Below are 27,619 nucleotides of genomic sequence, written 5' to 3'. Positions count from 1 at the left end.
TTTGGCTACATGTCCATTTGAAACCCATGCTTATGTTAAACAAGGCTGATGTTTACATTAATGCCATGGTTACATGAAACACAGAGACAAAATGTTCAATTTGATTCTCAGCCTGATGCTACCATCAGGGCAGTGAATAGCCCTTCCTCCAACAAACCGCTGCTCAAAGAAAATTACGTTTTCAGGAATCCAAGGAATCCATCCCCTCCCATAACGAGGGCCTCTGCAGCTATATAAGGTTGAGGAAAGTTTACACATCACCGAAGATAGATGAGCTGCCCTGGATGGGACTATCAAGGCAGCCGAGACTCCTGAGGGAATCAGTGAGTCATAGACTGTGTGAAAGGCCACCCATGTCTGACCTGAGCTTCATGAGTCACTACACTGTCGACTTGGGTCAAGTTAACAGGATTAAATATGACTTTCAACACTGTGCCTAAAACCACAGGATCTTCCTTCCTTCATTCAATGCAGACTTAGTTATATCAGGGATTTCTGTACCACCCCTCTGACTAATATTATCTTTAGTTCATAAACAGTTGAACGGTAGAAGTGACCAGTACAGCTAAATTGAACTACTAGCACCACACTGTTACTTTACAATATATGCTTAAAAGAAAATTACAGTCTAAAAACAATCTGGGGTCTATTTTTGGATGACAATGTATAAACTTTCTTTGGGGACAAAAACATCACTGCACTGTTAATCACTGCAGTTTTGAGTAAGACTGGAGTTGTCCTTTCAGTTTAACCATCTTGCTCGTCATCAGGTTATCCTGTGGTGTGATATTGTGTTGGGAGACAGGGGAGAGGAAATACTGTACTTCTCTGGGGTGGAGGGCTGGAGGTGAGTAGTGTCCTGCTGGCCCTCGGGTGATCTCCTGCTGAATGAGCTGGCTCTGGCCCCTTCCGCTATCGACTCTGTAGTGACTTGACCCTGTGGAACAGTCATCGAGTACACTGGTTAGTAAAGCAGCCAGAGACCACTCCGCTGCATGACTGAGAGACTCGACTCCTCCAAGCAGGTCTTCAGGGTCCCGAAAGGAAGCAGATTGTGGTTAAATGAAGAGAATCTGGCCCATGGTTAGTAAGCGCCCTCGAAAGTCATTACCTCTTTCCATCATTCAAGAAAGCGGAGAATAAATTAGTTGAGTATTTCATGAATTTCCGCAAAAAGCAAGTTAGTAGTCCACCACCATTTTGACCTTTTTTTCAAGGTTTAAATCTCACTATTCTGTGCAGGCGCATGATTGGAGGGAGGGGGGAATTAATATACTATGAGATTATGACAGGTAAGAGACACTGTATTAGTAAAAAATTGCAATAGGCTAACAAATTAAACAAATGTTAACTGCGTGCATTATAGAGCCAGAAGCTTTATGTGATTGGCATGTTACAAGTGCAGAGGGCTCAGTGCTTCAATGATTAGTGTATTCCAAGAAGACTTAGAGGAAACATAGAGTATTTACTGAACTTAAGGTATGGTTCAGTATTCTGCCAAAAACAGTGTATGCAGCCTGAGATAGTGAGCATTTGTTTATTTCCCTCCGAGGTTGGCTAAGTCAAAGATCATGTAAAAAAAAAAAAAAAAAAAAGAATATAAAATATATATATTAAAAAAAAAATCTGACGCTGTCTGGCTCATGTCCAATCAAGACTGAAGAGGAAAAACAGGTCTTCAGAGAAAGAGCAGGTGAATGGAAGTCAAACCGACGATTCAGGGCTCCACCTCCCAATGCGGTTTTCATTTTATTCCACAAGCAGGCAGCCGAAAAACACCACCTCCTCCTCCTCCTCCCCACCCAAAACGTCGGCAACCTCTACTGTGGTTTCACCTGAACCTGCCGTCTGTCTGGAGGCGTGGCCTGGACTGGACTCACGGGGGGCAAAGGGAAAGTCCAGTACTCCACGTCTTCCATTTCTGCGCTTTTTACTGGCAAGCAGCTACGTGCAAAGCCTAGCCGGCGTTTGCGTTGCTTGCAGAAGCGTACTCGCCCCTGAGTGAGCCAGACAAGCACAGTGACATACTAATCCTCATGACAGCCTAGCGTGAGCGCCACATGCTGACAACCGGACAGATATTACACCTGCTCCAACATGCAGCAGCACCTACACATCTCAGACACCAAGTAAACTATAGTTAAAATTACAGCATAGCTATTAACTACAAAAATCAGTCTTTCTACAAAAGGTCATTAGTAAGAGGTTACCTGTCTTGTTCCAGGGCCATCCCCAGTAGGGGAGACAAAACTGGACACATCATCAAGAGATAATGAGATATCCCTATCTGGAGCCCTGTAAATAAGATACAAACATACAGAAGGTCAAGAATAAATAAAACAAAAAAACTACAGTAATATACAAACATCTCCAGCTGTATGCTTTTCTTTGAGCTCTTAAATCTCAATTTACATCTGAGCAATCTCACTAGAAGGTGATTGGTCTTCACAGTGAAAGGAAAAGTGGATGTACCGCAGAGTGTTTATTTTCTTGCTCTTGGGGATCTGTGCTTCAGGCGAGGTGCTCTCTGATGTCTCCCCTCCCCTCTTGCCCTTCCTCCTGTCCGAATGTCTGTCCCGGTCACTCGTTTTGCCGTGACTCGGTAGGCTCGCTGTTCCCACTGGCGGCGAACTGGGGGCTTCACTGTGCCCGTTACGATCCTTTACGATCTTGGTTCCAGGGATATCCAAGGACAGTGTTGAGGGTCGGACCGGCGCGGGGGACGAGCTCTTGGCCTCCTTAGCCTTCCCTTTGTCCTTCCAGGCCACAAAGGTGTACTGGTCCAGCTCTTTGCTGTCAGAGTTCTCCTTGGGCTTGGTCTCAGGTGTGCTGCTGGGGCTGGAGCTGGGGCTGCTAGGGGGCTCCTGGCTTTTGAGCTTGGGGGACGGGTCATCCTTGCAGGCCGACGCAGCCCTCTGCAGCTCCCTCTGGCTATGCTCCAGGCCTCGCTGTCGCCTCAGCTCTCTCTTCTCTTGGCTCCGTGACGCCTGGGCCTTTCCTTGCTGCTGGGGAGTAGTTTTGGACACTTTCTCCTGGACAGCGCCCGAGACGTCGGAATCCGCAGGAACCTCGTGCGTCAGAGACTCCTGCTCCTTCTTTGGAACGGGTGCTGTGTCACTGACCTCCTGATCTTTTGGCGAAGCCGGAGCAGCTTCGTTGACTTTGACAGGTGCGCTTTGAAGCGACTCAGGTGCGGGTCCTGCCTCAGCCTGTGTACCGTTTTCTGGATGGGTGACATCCAAGGCTTTCTTGTCATCTTCTGACGTTGAGGATTCCTGGATGGGGGACCTGCCCCCCTCCTGTGCCTGGATGTCCTGAGACTGCTCTGGGCTTTCTGCTTGTACCGCTGCTTCAGGCTGGCTGGTGCTTTCAGGCATTTCCTCCTTGCTCTTGGGCTCCTGAGAGTCTTCTGGTGCTACTGCCTGAGAACTCTGTGGGGCAGCCTGCTGCTCCATCTCCAATGCTCGTCTGGCAGACTCTTCCTCCTCTTTCAGTTTCCTAGCTGCCTCCTCTTCCTCTTCCTTCACTCTCTTTGCTTCAGCCTCCGCTGCTAATCGCATTTCTTCTTTTCGTTTTGCCTCTTCCTCCTCCCTACTCTTAGCTTCCTCCTCTTCTCTTCTCCTCGCCTCTTCCTCCTCTCTCATCTTTGCCTCCTCTTCCTCTCTTCTTCTTCTTGCTTCTTCCTCCTCTCTTCTTCTAGCCTCCTCCTCTTCTCTCTTCCTTTTCTCTTCCTTGATGGACTGGCATCTAGAAAATAAAGTTAGCAACAAATGTTACAAATGACGCAAGTGAAATCACTTTATAACGATGATTAGAAATTGTGGTTGGTTGGTTGTTTATGGGTGTCGTGCAGTACCTTCGTCGTGCCGAGTTTCCCCTCACCAACGCCTGCATCTTCCGGATGGCGGACCGTTGCCGTAGATACTCCGTCCTCTGCCTGCAGCCCCTCCAGTGGGCCTGCAGTAAGGTAGCTGCCCGCCATCGCCGATCCCTACAATAACGTCGCCAGCATCTCTGGATGGTGAGAGAAAGGGGAAGCAAATGTTTTTGTTGCACATACTACATACATGGTACAGCTTGTAGGTCTCGGACAACTTTCAGAATTATTCACAAGAAAAAAGTAAGTTGTCAGGCAACACATAGGCAAACACAAAGGGGAAAAACACTACTCTCTCTGTACTTGACCTTCCTAAGAGTTAAAACTATAACTTCAATGTTTTCAGAGCCTTTAAACAGAAGGCCACCACAAGCATATATTTACCATTCAGCTCCAGTCATTTCCTAGAGCAGCTGAGTCATAATTAAAGTGGGGACTAAACAGTGTCCAGATGTGTTTAGCTTACCTGAAGGAGGATGGCAGACTGCCTCATACATTCAAAGTGCCGCTGCTCCAGCTTGGAGCGGATCCAGCGCTGCAAGAAGATGATCTTGTACATGACGTCTTTGTGCAGCGTGTCCTGCAGCTTCTGACGTTCAAGCTCCTTCAGATAGACCTAAGGAGGATGTTCACTAATGGTCACTTTACAAGCTTGGTATTCAAACTGTTAAAATATACAAGCACCACAGGGCTTAGCACTGTGGGATACATGACATCGAAATCAGTCCATCTTATTTCCTTTCCAATAGTGTAAATTCACAACGTAGTATAAATTACCTTGGTTTTGCCAATCTGATAGGTAGTGTTGTCTAGTCCCATCTTCCGAAGGAGAGCCGAGATGTCGTCTTGGCATGCAGTAGCATTCCTGGGCAGCAACACCCGAAACTGCTCCAAGAATTCCTGCAAGATCAACATATCCAAAGACAGTTTGGTCGAAGTACAATTTCTGTTCAAATGCAAATCCCCAAGCAGCAGTGGTGTGATCTGAATAAATAGCAGAGCTTTTTTGGTGTAGCATCTCTGGACTTTACACCAGAGGCTTGGTGCAACTATAGGTATTAAGGAATTATACATTCAGCACCTCTCACCTGAAAAGTATACTTGGCACCGTACCCAGACCTCCGGATGCGCACCGTTTCCAGCATGCCCGTGTACCGCAGCTGCTGCAGAATCAGAGACTCATCAAAGTACATCTCCCTCTGATGGAAAAAACAAACACAATATGAGCATTTTACAGTGCAGTTTCTGGGGATATGGAGGTCGAGGCCAGCCTTGGTTTAAATGAGTCTTGCATTTTCAATTAGCAAGCAAGGACCAGAAGTCTGATCCAAAGGCAGGTACAGCAGAGTAAATGCAAACGCTACAGCAGAATTTAGATGGTGTCCACTCGAGTTGTGTCACCTTTTCAGCATTAGACCTGAGGCAGCGAATGAAGAATGGTTCAGCCCTTCCAAGCGTCTCCAGCAGCTTGCTCAGGGAGGTCTGGAGAAGAAGAAGGCAACACGATGATTCAGTATCTACAAGCTCTTCCAATGACACCAGGAAACTGACCGGTCAACAAGGCGACATTTTTTTTAAAGACTTTTCCAGGAGGTACTTTTGATCATCTCTTCTAGCTAAAATTCATTTTGAAGTTCTCGGCTTTGGACTCCTCAGAAAATAGAGGCTACCCACATTGAAGGTTCCAGTAATAATTCACAAACTGGATGCATTACAGTTCAGCTGTAGGCAATTTCCTCTTTCATATCAAGCCTTCTGACGTCTTGTGGTTTGCGTCTAAAGTATTATTGAAGTTTCTCAACCCAACATGAAAGCAATTCTGTGACTGGACTTTCTAAAAGTATCCAAAGGATCAATCATGGTAAGAGTTTGGGTTCAAGACAGATACCTATGCCTTCCTTCAGACAGACTCCAGACTTCTTCCAGTAGCTTTAAACTTTAAGACTTGAAGTGGGATTCTGTTTTGCTGCAGACATTTTTCCCCCATCTCTTTGGAGCTCAACAGCAGTTTGTCTCACATCTCAACTGTACTCTAGAACTGTTAGTCATGTTGATGGAGGACTAAGGGAATTTGTGCGTCATGTCATATTTTTAACCTTCTGCAATGGGAATGGATGACCACTTGCACGGATGACCAAGTGCTACTTTAAAAAGTTAAAAATATTGAGAACATCAAAGATCATATAAGGATTTGCATTTATAATAGCTCTCTTTATTATCCCAATCGTGTATGAATTATTCCATTCATAATTATTAATTCATTTATCAAATCCAATCCAAAGTGAGGCAAATTTCAAGAATCTTTTCAGTAAGTATGGAGATACTGTGACTAATTAACAAGGTCTGACCCTTACATGTTACAATATTCAGAAAGAAATATGTTGACATGGTCTTCTTCTTCAGAGGACCATCTTTGGACTTAGTTCAACTGTACAATACTGGGGCTGATACCAGCTGACAGAAGTGGCTTGTAAGAGGAAATCTGTCTGGATTATGTGAGACAATATTCAGCTCATCAAATAAATATGTTGATATTGTCTTATTCTTCAGAAAACTATCCTTGGATCTAGTTCACATGCACAACACTGGGGCTGATACCAGCTGACTGAAGTGGCTTGGCAAGAGATCTTTGTCTTGATCAGCATGCTGTTTGTGCTATTTTTTTTAAGTCATGAGCTTATATTGTACTTTTGTGCGTTCAGTCTGAGACAAAAAGACTTTTCTAAACACTCAACTGAAATTAAGATTTCATTTTCAAAAGTACTCAATTTCCACTTTCCATTATCCAGAAGATGGAATTGAAACCACATGTTTGGCACTGCTAGATTTCCCAGAACAGACTGCTTATACTGGCCATTCTAATCTAACACGACTGAATTTGGGAATAGTGGAATAATTCTTAGCACGGGACTACTCATTCAATACTCAACCATAGTTGCTAACTTGTTAGCAACTTAGTTGGTTGGCAATGGGAAATTGCATTGCAACCAACAAAGTTGCTAACTTAGTTAGCAACTATGGTTTTGGGAAACCCACCCCAGGTAGTTTAGTGGATCTACCTGGAACTGAGCGCTGATGCTGGGAGGCTTCTTCTTCTTGTGCAGGTGCAGCAGAGACTTGGTGGTGCGATCATGCAATGTGAGGCTCACGATGAATTTAAGTGACCGTGAGTCAAGGAGCACCTAAATGAGCAGGGACATCAAGGGGTTAAGTAGGAACCACTTAGGACCTTCACAAACACTGACGCTGAACTGGAAGACCTACACTTCATAAGCAATCAAGACTTTAGCACCCATCATCACTAAATAGGAAAGATAGCTTTGTGCTTGTAATAATCATAACTAGTTTGATTTCAATGTAAAATCCTTGCAATTTTTACCTTAGGAATGAGCTGTTTCTGCTTCGTGTTCTTATTTTTCCTGTAGAGAGGAAGTGTGAGAGGGTTTGAGGGTTTGTTTGTGTGTAGAGGTGTGTGTCTGTGTGAGGGCGAGGGCTCAGTTAGTACAGTGAGTCATGCTCAGTCGGTGAGGGAGACGGGGTACACCTGCAGGAGAGGAACGGGGTGGAGGGGGTTGGCGTGGAGGGAAACTGGAGGGTGACGCATTTCAGCCCACCCATCTGATTGTACTGTTGCTAACAAACATCTATCCGTTTCTATTCACTGCAAGGCTAAGGGCTTAACGTGGAAATCTGTATAGCAGACAGCAGAATTCCTACATGCCATATATCACATTTGACATGGTTGCTTGTCAAAATGTTACAATCTGCCCATTTCTAGTGATTCATGACCGGAGAAGCTCAAGAGCAGCTGCTTCAAATAATCATTGCCAGCATCCAGGAGAGTAGGCCCTACAGCGGCCTGCAGAACTGCGAGGAAAATGCGGAGTCTGCAGCACAGCGGCTCTCCTCTTGAGAAACCATCTTTGTGTCAGTAATGCTTGGTCATGCAGTAGCAGCAGCCGCAGCTACACAGAAGCCATCGCATCTAGCACGATCATCCAGTTAGCGTTGCTATACAGCCAAATCAAACAGAGGACTTGGCCCCAGCAGGACCTTCGAGATCTAAGCTCATCTGTGCTAACGAGGATCACGCTGGCCGTGGACACATGAGGGCACTCCACGGTGGGCAGCCATGTGCTGTTCTATAAAAAGCAGAGGTGGGTTGAGGCATCTACTCATTACGCTATTAGCTGTTAGGAGACTCCGTGAGGGAAAAGGTGAGGTGAGGAGAGGCGTAGGGTGCCCTCTGCCTAAAGAGGGAGCTTGCTTTGATTTCTGAGACAATAATAACAACCTCAAGTGATGACGAGATCGGAAAGGTGCTTCAAACTCACAGATGCTTAAAAGAAGCCTTAAGAACACCGCTCTACTTGATTAACACGCTCTGTGTGGATCTGTGTAAAGGACACCTCATTTAAGTTAATGGTTCAAAATAAGGCTGGCACTGGGGTGGGCTGATACAGGCATCGTGGAGGGAGGGGTTGGGGGGGGGGGGGGGGGGGGGCAACACACTCACTGAAGGACGTGCCGTGGGAACCGCAGGCGCCCCCAGGACTGCAGTAGCTTGCGAGGGTCCTCACCGTCCAACTGCAAGTCTTTAATGGAGCTGATGATTTGGGCATGCATGTCCCTGATTCAGCCCAGTAGGAGGCGCAGTGGAGCAGGGAGGGGAGGCAGGGAGGGCAGGGGGTGATGGGAAAGGGGTGGGGGGGGTGGGGGGGAGAGGTGGAGTGGGGTGGCATACAGGTATGAGGTAAAGACACAAACCCCAATACTGAGCAGAACACACGCACGCGCGCGCACACACACACACACACACACACCCTCCACCATTAGAATCAATCACACTCGAAAAATACTAGCCACCATTAAACACACACCCTTGTCCCACAAAAATGGCATATGCAGAATGGTGAGGGTTGTGGACTAAGAGCTTATGGCAGGAGGGAGCAATCAATTCCCCTCTCAGAGATGCGTGAAAACAATCAATCCGAGATCCATACAACTAATGGGAAATGCTGCTGCCCTCTGCTCGAGAGTACGGGTATATTGCCTGCTTTTACTGAAAAGCAGGCAATTCCAGGTTCAGAGAGTGGAAAACCTTCTGCATTCTACTGCTCCAGCCATGCCTTGAGCTACCGCATTTCCGGTTCTAGCTGCAAGCTCAAGAATGGTTCTATTGAAGTAAATGCATATGATGATGGACTGTGACTTTCTGAGCCTGGATTGCCTTTCTCTGCTTAGTTCCATTCAGCCCTCACCATGGTGCCCAGCATTAGAAGTGAATTTGCGCCTGGTGTTTGTAACCTCCCAAAGCAGATTGGCGAGGCCTGCGAGCATGCACTCTTCAGAGCGTTGTTCCTGCGTTTATTTGTGCTGCCTTCCATGCGAGGGGAGGTGGGTGGTTGGGGGGGGTGGGGGGTTACGCTGGCTTGACCTGGAACTGGTGTTAACGAAAAGAGTGGACTTTCACCTCCACTCTCGGCCGAATCCATGCAGTCAGTACTTACCAAATCCCAAACACTAGCGGGAGGTCAAACAAGAGACTAATGTGGGGCACCCTCCAAAAGAAAAGGACTTAAAAAAAAAAAAAAAAAAAAACGCCTTTGCACAAAAAGCTCTCTGGGAATTTGAGGATCTACAAATCATCTGTAGGAGACACTGTTGAATAAATGTACCGGTAAGTGTTGTGGTCATTCCGCCTACATATATCCCTAACGATTAACAGTGCAATGTGAGAAAGCACAGAATTGGAAAGTCCTGATGTTGCCCAGTAGGGGATTTCTCCTCTGCTGGACTCTACGGGAATGGCCCTTTCCCCCAAACAAACCACAGGGGCTTTTCTACTTTATTTCTTTGTGTGCAGAGCTTTCTTGGCTTCCAGTGCTATAAATCGCCATATCACTGCTTAAGCCGAGCAAACAGTCCCATGCCCCGTACTTCAAGATTATTAAACGTGGCTGAGAATTGAGAGCGCAGGCTGAGATGGAGAGAATGAGGCCCAGCGAAAGAAACTGGGTGAAAAAAGAGAAGAAAAGAGACAGCAAGACTGAGAGGGATCATATTTCCCTGTGGCTACAAATGGCGGGTTGAGAAGAAAAACATAGGGACTGCTCCGAGAGCTCTGACTAATATTTCTGGGCAAGGTCTTTCTGGTTCCAGTGCGTTTTGAAGGCTTTCGCCAACACAAACAACTGCCAAAAAGTCATTGCTTTTCTCCTCTTTAGTTAGCATACTCAAGATGAACAACTTAAGATCGTGATCTAAAAAAAAAAAAAATCTATTACCATCTTGAAATTAGGTTAAATCAAAACCAAAACCCTTGGAGCGAGTAAACCTTCCCCAACAGCTGCTTTTCTTTGCCTGTAGATGCTACCAAGACCCAGAGAGTTTCTGACCGTGCTGAGAGGGCTCCCCCCATCCGTCCACACAAAACGTCCTGTTTGACCTCCCAGTGTTTCCTTTCAACTAGGCCACTTACTTCTTACTCTCAAAGCTAGCAAAGATGTCCTCAAAGGCCTCTAGGGGGCGCTCCTCTGAATGATCAAAGGAGAATTCGAGCATAGGGGTACGGCTGTGGAGGGGAACAAACGGCACACAGGGGGGGGGTCACTGTAGGGCAGACGGGAGAGGCGAGACGCTGCCAGAGACTGCCATGGTCCTGGGAGAGGCGCTTACTGGACCTGCGTACTGATCATTATGGGGTGCAATTGGCTTAATACTTTTAAGGATCAGTACAGGTGGATTTACAGATCATAGATGTGAGTCAATGACTGAATGTGTAAACAGTGATATTACACCAAATAGGATCATGACGGTTGTCGGTTAGCCTTTAAAAGGATGAGGCTTTTAAGCGAGCGCGTCTGACTGGAGATAATCTGGTAAATACAAGCAGAGCACTCTTGAGGGACAGCCTTCTCCACAGGATCATTGTGCAAATCTAGCCAGCAGTGTGTCTTAGGGGATGAAAGAAGAGGTCACATGACGTCCCAAAACACAAAGGCTGAAGACAGGAAGAGATCAAGTTTCCCAACTGAAGTTTCCTTCTTTCTATCGTCGCTTGGTTTCTTTCTCTCCTGTCTACACTGAGAGCTGCTATACTCCTTACCGGTACATCCGTTCAATTGGTGTGTTGGACCGTTGTATTTCTCCAAGGGGCGTCCTAGAAGTGGGTCTGGTCACACCTATGTAGGCACATGTGCACACACCCACACACACACACACACACGCATGAATCAACAATGGAAAATCTATTCTTGAGATTCAAACAAACAGCATTAACAGCTATTTACAAACACAATGGGCCTGTTGTTTGAGAGCAATTGCTTGTTTCGTTCTCTCCCCATCTACCATAATTTCATTTAATCCCAGATGAAAACTGGCCTCTCTCCGATGTCAGTTGAGTGCCATTTTAACATAGGTGCGATTATAATGTGATAAAACTAGCAACGGGCAATGAAGAGCGAGAACTGGCACCAAGCCTCTGTAAGACCGGTTGGCATGAGCGTACCCGCTGTCTTAGCTGCCCAGCGTCGGCCTGCCTCGTTGAATGCAGCTATGCCACGGATGGTGGCACGGAGAATACCCCAGCGGAACATGGCGATAGGGTCCATCCCAATAAGCTGACGCACGTATGCCCGGTCACTGCTGCGCAGCAGTGCCACAATATCAGGCCGCATGTGGTCAGTGTTCTTCTCCCTAAAGTCCTGCAGGTCGAGGGAGGAAAGAAAGCAGCAATGTGACAGTGGTCAAATAAGGACACAGCCCAATGGAAACAGATAAACGGGCAAATGGCAAAATGCCAAATGGACACTAGCTAATAAAGCCTTACAGAACACTGCATTTCTGGTCAATATTTTAAACAGGTTACCTTGATCTGGTACTTGACGTTTCCAGCAAAATGTCGGATGACGAATGCCGGCTCCATCACCGGTGTAGCGACAAAGTACTTGTTGCTGTGGTGCTGCTGCTTAAACTTGGCCAGCAGTGTTTTGTCAGTGGCATGAGGAAAGCTGTGAGGGAGATATAGCATCATAAGCAAACACATCACATTCACCATCAATTGGCGAGTACTATACTTGTCATTGTGTTCCGTTTCATAACAAAAGCCACATGTATCTTCAGCTGAGAAGCTTAGTGTTTGACTGAGAGCCAAAGAGAGAGGGAGCTGCTTACAGGACTCCCTGTGCACCGATACGCGCCCATGTGTGCAGCCTTACTTGCTCTCCTCATCCAGTAACTGGAGGAGTCCAGTGGGCTTTTTGCTGATCAGGTGGATGCACCCCACGTTGTCCGTGTAGTCGATGTTGTGCCAGGTGATGCCCTCTGTCTGGTACTCCTCCTGTGGACCAAAGGGGAGGTGGTCAGTCTCCACAGCATGACTAAAGGCCCATTCACACCAAGACCGATAGCGATAATGGTAACTATAAATAAATATTGTTCTCATTAATATGAATGACGATGTTCACACATAAACTATAATGATAACGACATGAAGAACGATATCGTTGGGAATCACTTTCAGAGTGATTTTCAGAACGATAAAATGCTACTAGCTAATCAGAACCCATTTAATTTTAACTGTCACATTCATTAACACAAGGAGAGACTTTGTTTATCGTTGTTCAGTGTGAACACTTTTATCGTTATGGTTATAGATATCGTTATCGTTCTTGGTGTGAATAGGCCTTAAATCAGGAGTATCGAAGGGCAAGTAGTCCAGAAGCATACGCACCTGCTCAAGTTTAAAGATGTGCTGGTTGAAGTAATACTGGAGCTGCTCATTAGCGTAATTAATGCAAAACTGCTCAAAGCTGTTGTTCGGGAAGTCCTCGAAACCAAAAATATCCAGCACACCAATAGATAGGCACTTGGGGAAGGATAAAGAAAAGAGCAGGCAAGTAAACACTGATAGCTCTAAACACACAAGCGGTCAGAAACCTGTAATTTGAGCATCCGATGGTTAATGAACACAAATTACTTTTTGATTAATGATTGATGGCTTTCATAGACCATTGCAGCCCTAGCACATAGCTTAGCAGTCTTTGACAGACACTCACCGGCACAGATTCCTCCATGTCTTTCTTGTTAAGCAGTGCGTGATTTATGCGCAGAACGATCCAGTCAAACAAGGCACTGTACAGAGATTTGGCCATAGAGTCCCGTGCTGTGATGGCCTGAGAGAGACATTAGTGAGAGGAGAAACTTTGAAACAACTCTGACAGTGCCGTGCAGGGAGGAAAATGCTACCTTTCTTGACAGGCAATTAACTTTGAGGGTAAATAATGCATGGTAATGGCAGGCTTTCAGGCATGGGTGCTCACCTCACTGTGGCTGTAAGGGAGGATTAGCTTGTCATTGACCGTCACCGTTTTCCGCTTCGTGAGCGCCTCTACAAGCAACTCTTCCTTAACCTGCGAGGAGACATGCACACAGATGACTTCACAGGTGGCTGCAAGCGTCTGCAGACCCCATTTAAGCTTTTTAGGGTCCTATGGATACTACGTGGCGCGAAAATGTCAGCTTCAACAGCGAGGGATTTTTACTGGCTAAGGTCAGACTGCTGAGAGCTTAAAAGGCTTGAGAATGAATATTTTAGTTGACACATGCACACACTTATGCAAAGACTCAGAAAACTACAGAAATGACTTTTTCTCTCATAGAGGGACTGTAAAAGCAGCACTCCACACCTTCAGCAGGTCAGAGAGGGTGCTGAGGACCTCAGGAGGACCCACATCCAGCCCCTCGTCACGGCCAGTCGACTTGCGCCGGTATGTCACATTGCCCAGATACAAGATGGCCGACAGTACTGAGAATATTCTGTAACCAAGGAGTAATTTGTCAGCAGCATATTCATAGAAATAATGTGTGTGCATCAAGCAAAAGTGAAAATGAACTTGCAAGCATAAAGCTGCAGGAGGTCAGTGCCTGACGTTATATGAGGCATGAGAGGCAAAACATGCTTACATCAACAGGAAATGCAATCTCTAAATTTAGATTATACGCTGAGCATCTACTGTTTGAGCTGCAGAAAAAACAAAATCATCAGGACTATTCTACAGAAGGTGTGACACACATTTCTATTTATATGAACCATAAAAACCATGTTTAATTCTTCAGGGCAGAGATCTTATAGGTTCTCTGGGAGGCTGAAGTATGAGGACCTGGCCTGCCTACTCACTGTTTTTTGGTGGCAGGCAGGAAGCCCACCATCTCCATAGCCTGCTGCAAACGCTCAAAGTCATGTCGAAGGTCTTCTTCATCTTCGATCATAAAGTTTTGCTAAAGAGACAAGAGTCCAAGAGAGAAAAAGGCTTTATTAAGCTCCTCCTTGATAGACATGCCATGTCAAAAAACAAAATGGAACTTGGTAAAAATAAGGACAAAGAACGATACTGTATACATGTGAATAGGAGACAGAGTAGTGCTCATATACAGCACAGTCTTCAAGGGCCTGTGCTGGTGATTGACAGGTTGCCGGTCGTGAGGGGTTGGGAAGGGAGCAGTGGTAGTAACTGACCTGCTTGAGGTAGAGGTAGTCTTCCGGCTGTAGCAGCTTGAACTCCTTGCGTTCCTCTTCAGAGGCTCCCACCAGCAGGTAATAAAACACGTGGTAGTTCCTGTCCAGGGGTAGAGCTTTTACTGACCAATGATATAGCCCATTAACAGCCCCAGAAAACACCAATACACTTCAACTTGGTTACCCATATAAAAATGCCAACAAATAATGTGGTTGGTTTGGAGAGTGAAGAATCAATATTCTTGCAAATGAAAATGTGAAATTGTTTGTAAACAACACAATGAAGATAAATGTTTCAGACAGGTGTCTGAAAGCAGCAGAATATTGAATGTGATGAATGGCTCTGACATTTAGACAAACAGCTTCTGGAGGTCAGAGAGACACAAAGGTCATGACCTCGCCGGGTTGCTTTACCTCTCATTTTTCTCTCTAGAGACCAGGCGGGATTTCTCCAGCAGATACTTCTCCACCACAGCCCTGCAAATGTGTCGAGGGGGAGACCAAAAGAAAACACACGAGTGAAAATCAATAAAGTGACACCAAGGCCAGTCTGGCCTCTCTCTCTCTGGAATTGTTTTTAAATGGGCTTGGAACAGGCTTTGGGGGGGCGAGTCAGACTGCCAGAGCAGATGGCCTTCACAACCCGCTGAATAGAGACAAAGTTGTCAGAAAGGGTGCAACGAGAGTAGGCAGTCACCAGCGCTCTCCCACTAGCCAGTGTGTCTGCAAGTTAGGTCTTTTTTTAGCCTAACTCAATTTGTTACAGGTGGGGCCTGACAAAAACAAAAACATGCCATCCACCTTTGAATACACTCATAAAAATACCAAGCAGGTATGTTGGCTTTTAGTCTCCTGCCAAGTTAAGGTAAACACACACACACACACACACACACACACACACACACACACACACACACACACACACACACACACACACACACACACACACACACACACACACACACACACACACACACTTACAAAGCTGGAGAAAGGATAAAAGCTGTTTTTGGTATCCCTCTTCTGGGACTGATTTAATAAAGCCCCTTGCTAATGAACTCTACAGGAAAGAATGTTCTGGACTTATTTATCAACGACTCTTATTGGCCTCTTATTGGCCTCTTACTGCCGGCTCCTGTGAAGGGGTGTGAGCTACAATAGGGCCATAAAAAGGCGAGCAAAGACAATGCCCTGAATGAAAACATCCTCTGGCCGGCCTAGTGCCAGCATTTCCCTATTGTGATCCGTCTCTATAGACTGTGCTCAGAGCCCCACTCTCCACACACACCAAAGGGCCATTCTGACCCTGACTGTGACTCTGGGCCACCACAATGGGTACAGTGTCGACCTGTGACAAGCTGAGAGAGCCACTCTAGGGGAAGCCGTAACAGGGCACTATAAAACAATTAAGTCACTCAGAATGAGCCTACGTCACAATAGGTTTGATTACACTTTTATGGACCCTTTCTCAGAAGAGCATCTTTAAGTAAAACATGATTAAAGTTTAAAAAGTAAAATCACTGACTGTGTTTACATGCACTTCAGTATCTGAGTTCTGAGGCGCATCATGATTCTGATCTTATTCAGAATATTGTGTTGTTTATATGAACGCTGAGAAAGCTGTTTATTAATATCCCTGTATGTAAATACTAATCTCATGGTTATTGATGACCGTATTCTCGCCAACGATTTTAGAGAGCGCAGCTGTATAATCTTTGGTTCTAATCAGCACCTGTCAGAAACCGGGATAAAGTGTATACTTGCTACAGTATCCTGTTTTCTTTTGGAGTAAGCCTACTCCAGCTAGCAGAACCGAATTTCTCAAAACCGGGATAAGGCCTTATCCGGGTTCTGCAACTGGGATAAGATGTTTAGATGTTTACATGTGCAATCACTAAATCGGAAAACTTAAAAACCTGTTAACAACCGGGATACTCAATGTCCATGTAAACGCAGTCATCATTATAGGTTAGCCAAATCATGTAAGTTCACATCATGCAACTTCTGTGTGGCTAACACTTAAATGCACTCTACGGTCCATCACTGATTAGAGGAGAAATATTTTGCATTGTAAAAGCACAAGTGAATAGTGGTATCCACTAAGGGTGCTAGCGACTGTGCAAGTAGCTTGTTTGAAGAGTCATCTTCCCTGTTTACTGCAAAGGCATCTCCTCTGCAGTAAAGGGGAAATGACAAGCTTAACCAAACTCTGATGTGGGTCATAACCAGAGAGCGCAATGGGGAGGGGGGAGGGTGCGTGCTTTGCAGAAGCCTAAATAAGGAATTAAAACCTGATGTCTATGCATCTTGCAAAGGCGATCTGTGGCACGTCACTCTAGGTCAGGTCATCGGGTTTGCCTTGGCTGCTTTTCCATTAATTGGCAGGATCCACACATACAGTACAGACACTATTACGGTTGGCACTTACCCACGCACCACACCGTTCTCCAGATAGTTGACCTGGATGAACTTCCCAAAGCGACTGGAGTTGTTGTTGTGGGCCGTCTTCGCATTGCCAAACGCCTGTAACGGGAGACCAGGGGAATGATATCAGCGACTTTGACAAGACTGCAGTTTACACAATGCTTGTCAGAAAAACAAACACAGCTTCTTTAAAAATGAAAAGAAAACCTTCACTTATGAGTACCAGCTTATCAGGCTCTTTAAAAAAATCACATGGCCTCAGACCATGTCCACAATAGGCCCTGCATTCTCCTTCAATGGCCTTTTGGAAATTAGATGAATACTGCTACTGACAAGTCATTCTCAATGACTGTATACTTATTGACATCGCAAGCCTTGTGTGCTCATGCACACATAATACAGTAGCACATCATACACAGCGTAGCACACAGACAGAGCTGGGGGGGTACAGCACAGCTGAGGAGGGAGGAGCTGGGTTGTTTTTCAGCTGACAGTCATACTGGTCTCCTGTGTGATAAATGAGCATCAGGGGTGGTAGTGCCCCCACCCTGCAACCCACACTGCGGGGCGAATGCCACCACCACCACCAACCCCACCCCTATGCCAGGAGGGCACCGGCTCTGCCTGCAGGTCTGAATGGCGATCAGTGTTCCACTCGCACAGAGGCCCAACAAAAGGCCTGTGCGAGGGGAAGTCCACCCGGTGCATCCCAAATAGGAGCCTGCATTGTGCCCACACACACCAGCAGAGCAGCAGGGAAGGCAGGGCCCTGGGGGCTCTGGGTTTGGGGCTACTCGGGGCCACAACGGACAGCGAGAGAAAGAGGAGGGGAGAGGGACGGACAGAGAGAGAGAGAGAGAGAGAGAGAGAGAGAGAGAGAGAGAGAGAGAGAGAGAGAGGGAGGGAGGGGGGGGTTGGAGGGACTGAACATCTGACCTATTTTTTTAAACCAACTTCACCACTGAAGGGACGTTACAGTAAATCTGAGCGAGCACGGAGCGAACCTTGCTGGGTACTGCACCTGTGTAATTAAGGGCGTCACGATTTCGATTTTATATCGATATCGTTCGAAATTACATCTCAATCTCGAACTTCGAATTTAAAAGTAGAATGCAGCCACACCCCCAATGTCACATCCAGCATGTATGCCAAGACGCACAAACGCACGTGCTGAACTGCAGCATCAACACTCCTCACTCCAATTTTAGGCTGCAGCCAGTTAAAATATACACATCAACCTACCGAAATCAAAGCCCCTCTTGCTACACCAGTGTGGAAGTACTCATTCATTCACGTCAATTAAAACTAACTTACCCTACTCAACTTAGCAAGTGAAAAGATGATCTAGTTACAGTCCAAAGTTACTTTAAGGCTTAAAATGCACATTGATAAGTATCCATGAACACTAACCTTGGGTCTCTTCGAAGTGTGCTGAAACGATCAAATTATAATTCTGTGTTGTTTCATTTCACTATGTTCACGTCTCTGTTTTAGCCTAATGTTGGTTCTGTTTACATTACAACCTCGCGTTTGGAACGGTTTCAAAATAAAAAGCGGTTTCAAAATAAAAGCCCCCCGAAACAGAAAAGGAAAAGGCCAAAAAGAGTAAATAACATATAATAGTAATGGAATGGAAATCGAATCGTGACTTTAAAATCAAAAATCGTGAGAATTTAGAATCGTGACACCCCTATGAGTAATAAATAAATAAATAAAAAAATCCAATCCAGGCCATGTGAGCAGCACATCTGAGGGGGGCCCTGAGACAGGAACTGGCAGACTTGAATTTAATTCGGCTAAAGCCTCTTGGCCCTTGGTGAGCGCTGTTTGGGAGAGGGCATTGTGTGCTCACAGCCCCCCAGCACCCCTGAGGAAGTGGCTCAGTTTCGGGGGGACCACTCCCGCCATGTTGAGACTAGATGTGCGACTGGGAGGTTTTGACACGTTGCCACTGGTCTTGTCACGTTAAGCCGACATGCAATACACAGCACTTTCAGTGTGGCTTACACCAGGGTGAGGCCAAAACACAGACCTGAGGCTCCTGGGAACTCTTTCCCCTCTGCAACTGACAGAATCACAGTTGGAATTCTTAACGAACGTGCAAGTGCATTCAACCCTCAAACATGTCCCCGTTCCGACGCTGCGATTGGTTGGGACGTTCAGAAAGTTTGGGGGGGGGGGGGGGGGCTGAACTCCTGCCCAAACAGACCCGCTATCACTCCATCAGAGTTTCGCAAGAAAAGCAAACTGTTTGTGAGAGCAGGGTGAGAGGGGGAAACAGCAAAGAAGGACAGAAGAGGGGGTGGGGGAGGGAGAGGCTCAGTAGGTTTTAGCCATTATTGTTCGAGCTAACTAAAAAGGAAAAAAAGACACAAAGGAAGATGGAGAGAAAGACTAAGAATGAAAAAAAGACTTTAAGGCAGAAGGATAAAAAGGACGCATGAGAAAGAAAGACAAAAATGAACGAGAGAGTAAGAGAAAAGAGTGGAGCGAGAAAGAATGTTGGCGCTGTGGGATTCAGTTGTAAGGGCACTGCATGTTCGTCCTGCTTGTCTTGACTGGTTTGTTTTCAGCGGTGTTTCCTTGCAGGCGACTGCCTGTAGATTTCCACAATCAAACCACAACAGGCAGTTCCTCATTTTTTTACCGATAGCACAAAATGGAACAGTAATACTTTGTGATGTGGACCAACAGCATTATGAAGTTACATACAGAACAGAGAGACCAAAATGTGGCTCATGTCTCGAAGTGTCTGATCAACATCATGTTGGTATCCATGTAATCCTTACAGTTTTAACACCTTTAAACTACTTAAAATTCCAGGGCAGCTTACACTCTTTTGTGGCACCTCTGTTTTAAAACAAGAGTTGGCCGACAATTTCAACACTTTGTCTGAGGGCCCATGTTAGTTAGTGAGTCATAAACGGCCTAGCGCCTACAATGCCAACATTATCAACAGGGGGGCTGACAATGGCCGTGCACTGTTCCTCTGGACAAAATAAGCCTGTGGGCTATTCACATGACTGGTAAATATAACCGTTCCTGCGGACAGCTTCTCCTTTATGAGTGGCCTGCAGTTGGTGCTCCAACGCAACAGGGCGGACCAACCAGACATCTCCACTGAAACGACATTATTTCATAATGAGCTCATTCTTTTGGGGAGATAATGCCAGCGGCGCGGTACTGTAAGCTCCAGCAAATAACTTCTGTTCACCCAGAGCCCGCGGGGTGACGTTCATGGAGGTCAGGCCGTGTCATGTGACGACATTTTCAGCCTCTGGCTCGGAGTCTCCATCAAAAGTGCACACACAAACACATTCATGCAGATATACGGGCGTGCACACACACATGGGCCTGCTTGGTTTGACTGCAAAACATGGCTACACTGACTGCAAAACAACAACTTTAATGATTATTACTCGAATGAAAATAATTCCCGGTGAGACGATAGAGGTAAAAAGAATGTGAAATGAAAGCAGTAAAAGCCTGCAGAGAACACAAAAGGGGGAAACATGGAGATTAAAGCAATCTTCAAAAAATGGACTTTAAAATCACTTCAACATGTATCTGTAGAGGGAAAAAAAAGTGTCCACATGACCATGTTTGGCACCGCACAAATGAGTTCCTCATGCCAGTCCTCCACAGGAAAGCACCACTGAGATCAGGCTCTATAAAAGCCAGTCTTCCGGACCTTTTACCCCAAAATCATCGTCTACCCATTCCACCTACAAGTTTCCAAAATCGGCCTTTCCTCATCACAGCCAGGATGTGATCTGACCATAACCGGCGTCAGTAACTCATGCTAACGCTAACCCAAACTTTCCATTCCAGGCAGTTCAGACACTAATGATGAATTTCCCCCTGCCTTTATTAAAAGAACATTCTGACTCTCTGCATGGGAGTGTGCAATTTCCCTACACAGACTTTGAGAATGCAGTAACATAGAGAAGATTACAGACAAACTCTTAAACTGAACCATACAGTGCATTTAAGTACAGTACAATGTTGAAACCAACACAGCCCTTATACATTAGCACTGGTTGACTAAAAGCAGCGGTCATGTTAGGAGCTAAGCATTTAGCTTTGTGGAGTACTGTATGTGATTCTAATCTTGACATCCATTAACAGAGTCACGCCTGCTGCAAAAATTAAGCAGCCTACTAATCCGGATGGTTCACTCATTTTTTCCTTCACAATAGAGTGAGGTGTAAAAAGGTGGGTGTGTTGCTGCCAGCTCAGAGCATTCACTGCCAGTGTCATCCCGCTGTTGTCACATTGTGTCATCACCGTCTAGAGAATACCAGAGCCGTTCATTTTTTACACGCTGATTGCCCAATCTAGGGAGTCAGTTTAACCAAATATAGCCAGGGCCAGAGATAGTGGAAGCTGAGGAGGAGATAAACAATGGCCATAAAATAGCGACTACTCCTTCAGACTTCCTCAAAAACAATATGCAGCTTGTTGACACCCCATTGAGATGGCCTCCATTGGTAAAGCCGGCGTCCACTAGCTGCCATTTCCTGTTAATGCAGAAAAGGGAGGGGGGAAAAAATCCCACTTCCTGGCAGCTGGAGCAGAGCGATAGGACATTCCTGTCTGTGAGCTAAACTCAGTGAAGCACCACGTGCCACCTCCACCGGGGTGGTTGGCAGGGAGTGGTGGCCCCAGCAGGGCAGCCCAGAGCCTGGTAGAAATGGTGGAGGCAGCGGGGGAGGTGAAGGGAGTTGTCGTACTTCGGAGGAGCCACACACACACGCAAAAAAATAAAAAAAAAAAATCAATCACAAACAGAGCATGGGGGAGGAGCAAGTGAGCTCTGTGGTCTCTGAAGCGGAGCGGCGGGACCAGAAGTCATTTGATATGTGCTGATGTCATGCCATTTTAAGACCTTATAAAAATATGCCTCTTTCTTGCAGAGCAGAGAGGAAGCCAATTTCTGCATTGAACTGCTGTTTCTAACTCACTGTTTCCCCCCACACAGCTACTTCAAAAAACGAAAGTACAAATACTGAAGCACATCTATTCTAGGATGTCAATCACATACAGGCACATAATGCCCCAGTGCCTCAGGAAAAAAAGGCCGGTGCATTTGACTTGACGGAGGGAAATAGCTCTACCACAGAAGACCTTACATGTGGACATGATCTGGGGTGGAATGAACCTGATGAACCTGTTTCTATGGCGAAAGGGCTGGCTCTGTGAGCAGTTGGGCTACTTTCTAGTCTGTTTATAAAACAAAAAAGTTTTGATAGCAGTTTAAAGAAGGAGAAAGAAGAATTTTGTTTTTAAAATCTAAATAATTTTAAATAAGCATATCTGGATTGGAATGCCATTGTATTATATGCAGTCACAAAAACAAGACCTCCTTAGCAGAGGTAACCAGGGGGAAAAAACCCCACCAGTTTTGGCTAACGAGAAAAAACATTACAAAAAACAATCCCATAGCCTTATTGACTAAAAAAAAAGTAGAAACCCTTCAGAGAAAAAACTAAATTATGTCAACACCACTTCAACACAAACATTGGCAACCTCCCAGTAGCCAAAGAGGGTGTGATCAAATATTGAGAAACGGGAAGAAAGCAATTGTCTAGTGGTCTGCACAGCCTCAGCTGTGATTCATGTGCCACTGAAACTCCTGAGCCTTCAATTGTGATGGCTGAGGGGCCTTCTCTGAGAACGCTCCATCAGTGACTCCGTGGAGCCATCGGCGTCGCTGGCGTCGAAGCTCGCTGGGAAAAGCTGAAGCGGCTCTGCTCCAGGCTGGTTTCACAGCCCGTTTCTCTGACCACAAGCGAGGGGAAGCTGGCGAAGGCCTGTAATAGAGGACAATGACTGCTGACGGAGGGGAAAATTGTTTCCCCCCGTAACCACGGCGAGAGCCCGAGCGTCTAGATGCACTCTGGCCCCTTCATCTTATTTCACTTGGGCATGCGAGGGCAGATCGACAAGAGGAGGGAAAGACAAGCCACTGGGCTGTCCACTGCAGCATTGTGCCTTAATTTTGAGATTCACCGCCGAGAGGCAATCACATGCAGTTCTGTGCAAATGCAAATAAAACGCTCTTAAGAACTGACCTGAAGGAAAACAATAATGACAATGCCACACTCTCCACTCACACCACGCCACTTGAGTCACAAGACTGCTTTAGCCTATTACCTATTCCTAGCCTTAATACAAAGCGCTCCTCGTGAAAAGAAAATAGTTGGTGGATTAATCAAAGATCCTGAGAGGCTCCAGGGGGAAGGGGTGAATGACTACCGCAGGACAGCAGCAAAGGGCTCAGGGCCTAAATTTCAGCGCGGGATTGCGGGTATAGCACATAGTTTATTCAAGTCCCACAACTCCAGCCATCATAATGCGAGAAATTCCCGCACACATTTTACAGCACTGTCTGAGAACGTTCATCTAATAAAGGAGCAGCATGAATGCCGGACCGGACGGACCAACTTCTGACTTGAATCGAACGTAACCCCATGCAGAGACACACACAGAACTACTTTGCAGGTGCTCTCTCTCTCGCAGCAGGACTCGTCACCGCTGAAGTCAAATAATGCTAGGTGCTTCTACATCAACTGCTAACCGACAGGAAAGGAAAACAAAAGTTTAGCGATCAGGTACCGTCAGGAATTTTGCAAACACAGAAGGATTACTTAGAGTGGCCATGAGACGCAGAGCACATTCACTTTCAGTTTCTAGAGTGCGCATTCATTACATGAAAGACGCATTATACCAAAACAGCGATCAAACATTATCAAATTTATCATGACGTGTACAAACACTTACAAAGTCATGTAAGTAAAGACTATGTTAAGTGTTGTTCTCTCATTCATTGACGCCTGTAATAAGGAAAATACGATTTTGGTTGGTAAAATGCACCCCCCCCTCAAAAAAAAAAACTGTATAAATCCCACCTATGTGAAGCAACAAAGGGGGGAATCCCCCCCCCCCCTTTTCAAAAAAATAATTTTGTAAAATGAATTTTAAGCCCTGGGGCTACTGGCTAGCATAGTCAGGGCTTTGTCTGTGCACAGGCGGCACTGCAAAAGGCAGATCTGAAGGGGACTGGTTACTACAACAACTGCTTTGAACATCAACAGATAGGCCAAAGCACAGACCATAGCTAGTGTGATTTGACCTCACTGACATCAACACTTGTTGACAACAATTGTCAATGGGCAACTTGGCAAAAAAAGACTAACCGCTAAAATGCAGAGGTGTGGACAACAAAATCTTGACCATGCACAGATTTCAAGGGTCTGTTTTGCCTTTAATGAGTAATTAACTAAGAATGCTCCGGTGTTTCCCACACATTGACTTATTTGTGGCGGCCCACCACAATATGAACATTGACCACCACACAATGATTTTCCAGGTTGTACTAAATTGTGCTTAAATCTGGTTAGCATCATAACCACGCTGTGCTAATTTGTTAAAAACTGCTGCATTTAAGTTAATTCTGCAAACCAACCACCACAAATGGAATTCAATTCTCTGGGAAACACTGTGCTCCACTCAGTGTCAAGAGATAAAATAGCCTATAATGTTTAAAATCATATCCTAGGCCTAGCCTACATCATGAAATTCATTTCAAACAAAAACCTGCCAAAAAACAAGGCAATAGAGCATTATGATATGGCCTATATGATGCTTTTTATGAGGAAGATGAAAGCCAAAACGTCACAAAGCCTACAAAAAAAGTGGTCTAGGGGTTAACAACCTCATCAATGTCCTGTTGACGCGTGGGTGTTCTAGCAAAGCAGCACGATTGCGGTTTGAGCCACATCCACGTAATGAAACTTCAAAAATAAAGTTAAGGTCTGAGAAACTTCTCAGGTCACTACATGCCTCTCAGCACTGATTACAAAGCAGTAGTGGTTGTGCAGTCTGCAGTGTGCGAATCATATCATGAGACCTCACCAACAGCCTATGCACATCATTGAAACTACAAATGTCTATGGTGACCTAATCAAACCATCTGCTTATGTGATCGTAAAACACAGAACTAAGTGGCGAACAAACAGATGTTTTCGTGATGAAGAGAATATAAGTAGGGCAACAGAACAATTCTTAGAGGGCATATTTGCATTTCAGATCTGAAGCAAGAACATCTGGTTGGACACAAACTTGTTTGGAAGAACTGGAAAGACGTCACTTGTCCCCCTGAAGATCTACACAGCGCAAACACCCAAATATAAACAACTACAACACTCAGACGCCTCCTTTCCACTTTCATCCACTGTCCAAGGCTGATCTTAACAACATGAACTTATGTCTTAGGCCTTATGCTTCTTGAGTTATATGAGAAAGACCCACCAGTGTGTCTGTACCTCTGTTCATATGAGGGCAGCAGGCTGTAAAGAGGCCACTGTGGTTAAGGCACGAGCCCTGGGAGTCCACCAACCTGGGGTTAGGTAAGCTATGTGGGCAGGGGGCACAGCAGAGAGGTTTGTGGGCTGCTCTTTGACATTCCTCAAACAAACACCAGTTCAACATAATGGCTACTACTGCACTGCCAATAATGGGAAAAAATGACTTTGCATGAGGGGAAGCACACCAAGGGACCTTTGTTCCACACACATGCTCAACGATGGTGAAATCTAATAAAGTCTCCAATGGATCCATGAATGCTGCCTAGCTAATTAGATAAAGGCCATTTCAAGGCTGGAGGAGACCATCAATTTCAGCTGAAATTGCTTATGGAACTGCAAAACACACATCTCCCAACACCTGTCATTTTGGTCATGGTCATAGTAGTCCTTGTTTACATGTTTTGGAGAGTAAAGCTTACAAGTAATTCCCATCACAGTGTAATTTGTGAAGAGGTAGTCTGCATCATTTCACGGCCATTCTTCTTATTTACAGTTCCTCATTCAGTTCAAGATAAACACCACCACAACGCACCCCATATCATAAGACCTAAAAGGGACTCCAAGCTCAGATAGAGAAATGCAAGTTAAAAATTTCAAAGTTGAAAAAAAAAAAAAATCCACCACACACACACTGATGAATAATGAAACTCAACACACCCCTCAAAAGGAGACACCATAAATAATGCTAACAACAATGACTCAAAGCTGCTACTGTCTGAGTGTAAATGGCACAGTAAGTATTGGCTCCTTACCTCCAGCACCGGTCCTGCCCCAAGGATCGTCCTCTCCACACCACTGGCATAGCCTTTTTGACTCAGCGCTGTCAGACAGTGGATGAGGAAATTGGTGCTCTGGGTTTTCCCAGAACCACTCTCTCCAGAGATGACAATGCACTGGTTCAAGCGCTTGCGCAGCATGGCATAGTAGGTAACATCAGCAATGGCAAAGATGTGGGGCTCCAGCTTGCCCAGCTGATGGTTTTCGTACATCTTAACATACTTTGGGTTGTAGATCGGCAGGAACTTGAAGGGGTTAATAGCAATTAGGATGCTCCCAGCATAGGTGTAGATCTTTTTTTTGCGGAAACGGTTGCGCAGGTTTTCCAAGATATTGTCCTCGTTCAGAGTGGGAAGGTTGCAGAGGTCGTCAAAGTCTTTCTGAGGACGAGGCAGGAAGCCACGGGCCACCAGCCGCAGGGCCTCTTGCTCCTTGGAGAGGGCTGGGAGGTGCACGTAGCGGACAGTGCCGTCGCGGTTCCGCTCCTGCAGGAGGAAATAGAAGCCCTCGCTCTGGAGATGCTGGTCCTGAGCCTTGCGAGGCCAGAGCAGAACCCGGTGAACGGGCAGATCGGTGGCCTCCAGCACCCATTCCTCTCCACCACACTCCTTCACTTCCGCCAAGACGTAGCTCTTCGACGGGTCCAAGCCCAGGCTGGCGGCCACGTCCTGGATGACCGTGGCTGCCGTGGCATCCTTGGTGACCTTGAGGGTGCAACAAGTGTCTGTCTCCTCAGCGAGCCGTGGGTAGACCTGGAGCACATAGGATCTTCCATCTTGGCTAGCTGCCCCATTGCCATCTATGAGACTCATTCTGGCACCAGGAGAACAGGCTCAGCATGCCTCATGGCCTTCACATACACCATCTAGCACCTACAAGGACACACAACAGATGGACACTCAGTTACATTTCCAACCATTCAAAATGTAAACTGTTTTTATGAGATTTTCAGTTCAAATAACCTGACTTAATTTCTTACGTTAAGAAAAATAATTGAAAAAGTGTTTCAAATGTCAAACAGAATGTCAGACAAATTAACTAAATACACTTTAATGCTTACAAATTTCAATTTGATTGTAGCAATCAATAAAATTTGAGGCATTCATTCCAATTTCCCCCAGACAAAAACCAAATACAATATATCCCAAAACCACAAGGAAAGCTATTCTTAGATGACCCACTTGTGCAACATTCACTGAATATTTATGAAATCCAGATTGATGTTGGTTTTGGAAAACTGTTCTGAAATGCAATATGCAGCAAAAAAAATAAAAAATCAATGACAGTACTGGGCTTGAAATCAAACCGGGAGGTCAACTGCTGGGGTTTCTGAGATTTTTGGAAAAGCTTAAGTTGGTGAATCAACATGCCTTTAAAAAAAACATTTTGTAGAGGGAGGGCTGGGTAATCTCCAAATTTACATCGAAGATATGTCTAGTAAGCTTGGCAGACACACTCTACTGCTAGCTTCATACCAACCTTCACCCAACTCTGATTATAAGATTGTAAGAGTGAGCGAAGCAGGAAACAGTGGTTATAATGCCACGCAAGTTGCTATGTTTTGCAATGCCCAACAATATCTGCAACATACTCTTGGTCTGTACTGTCATTAGGATCATTAAAACATTAAGCCTTTACAATGTTTTGCATCTA

The 27,619-nt window shown here is 45.6% G+C and overlaps 1 protein-coding gene across 10 annotated transcripts in view; it reads right to left on the bottom strand.

Moving 5' to 3' along the window:
- Nucleotides 1-27,619, bottom strand: part of LOC121724992 (unconventional myosin-IXb) — a 49,739-nt gene that overhangs the window by 11,811 nt on the left and 10,309 nt on the right. For 6 of the 10 annotated variants that reach the window (XM_042112032.1, XM_042112034.1, XM_042112033.1 and 3 more), the window contains exons 2-27: nt 25,942-26,838; nt 16,825-16,919; nt 14,811-14,873; nt 14,397-14,496; nt 14,058-14,158; nt 13,567-13,696; nt 13,201-13,290; nt 12,937-13,053; nt 12,612-12,746; nt 12,097-12,218; nt 11,748-11,889; nt 11,388-11,583; nt 10,986-11,061; nt 10,359-10,451; nt 8,394-8,507; nt 7,257-7,296; nt 6,937-7,059; nt 5,279-5,359; nt 4,966-5,076; nt 4,655-4,777; nt 4,344-4,493; nt 3,857-4,014; nt 2,473-3,747; nt 2,211-2,295; nt 1,836-1,997; nt 825-937 (exon numbers count right to left, since the gene is read on the bottom strand). In XM_042112032.1, the coding sequence (XP_041967966.1) occupies nt 825-937; nt 1,836-1,997; nt 2,211-2,295; nt 2,473-3,747; nt 3,857-4,014; nt 4,344-4,493; nt 4,655-4,777; nt 4,966-5,076; nt 5,279-5,359; nt 6,937-7,059; nt 7,257-7,296; nt 8,394-8,507; nt 10,359-10,451; nt 10,986-11,061; nt 11,388-11,583; nt 11,748-11,889; nt 12,097-12,218; nt 12,612-12,746; nt 12,937-13,053; nt 13,201-13,290; nt 13,567-13,696; nt 14,058-14,158; nt 14,397-14,496; nt 14,811-14,873; nt 16,825-16,919; nt 25,942-26,778 (4,832 nt within the window). In that variant the 5' untranslated portion in view covers nt 26,779-26,838. The remainder of the gene's footprint in view (nt 1-824; nt 938-1,835; nt 1,998-2,210; nt 2,296-2,472; nt 3,748-3,856; nt 4,015-4,343; nt 4,494-4,654; nt 4,778-4,965; nt 5,077-5,278; nt 5,360-6,936; nt 7,060-7,256; nt 7,297-8,393; nt 8,508-10,358; nt 10,452-10,985; nt 11,062-11,387; nt 11,584-11,747; nt 11,890-12,096; nt 12,219-12,611; nt 12,747-12,936; nt 13,054-13,200; nt 13,291-13,566; nt 13,697-14,057; nt 14,159-14,396; nt 14,497-14,810; nt 14,874-16,824; nt 16,920-25,941; nt 26,839-27,619) is intronic. The other 4 variants (XM_042112037.1, XM_042112036.1, XM_042112035.1 and 1 more) reach the window with 4 other exon arrangements.

The sequence above is a fragment of the Alosa sapidissima genome, chromosome 12 (assembly GCF_018492685.1).
Source record: "Alosa sapidissima isolate fAloSap1 chromosome 12, fAloSap1.pri, whole genome shotgun sequence".
NCBI classification, from domain to species: Eukaryota; Metazoa; Chordata; class Actinopteri; order Clupeiformes; family Clupeidae; genus Alosa; species Alosa sapidissima.
Note: the sequence above shows the minus strand (reverse complement) of the source record. Positions and strands in the feature narration are given on the sequence as shown.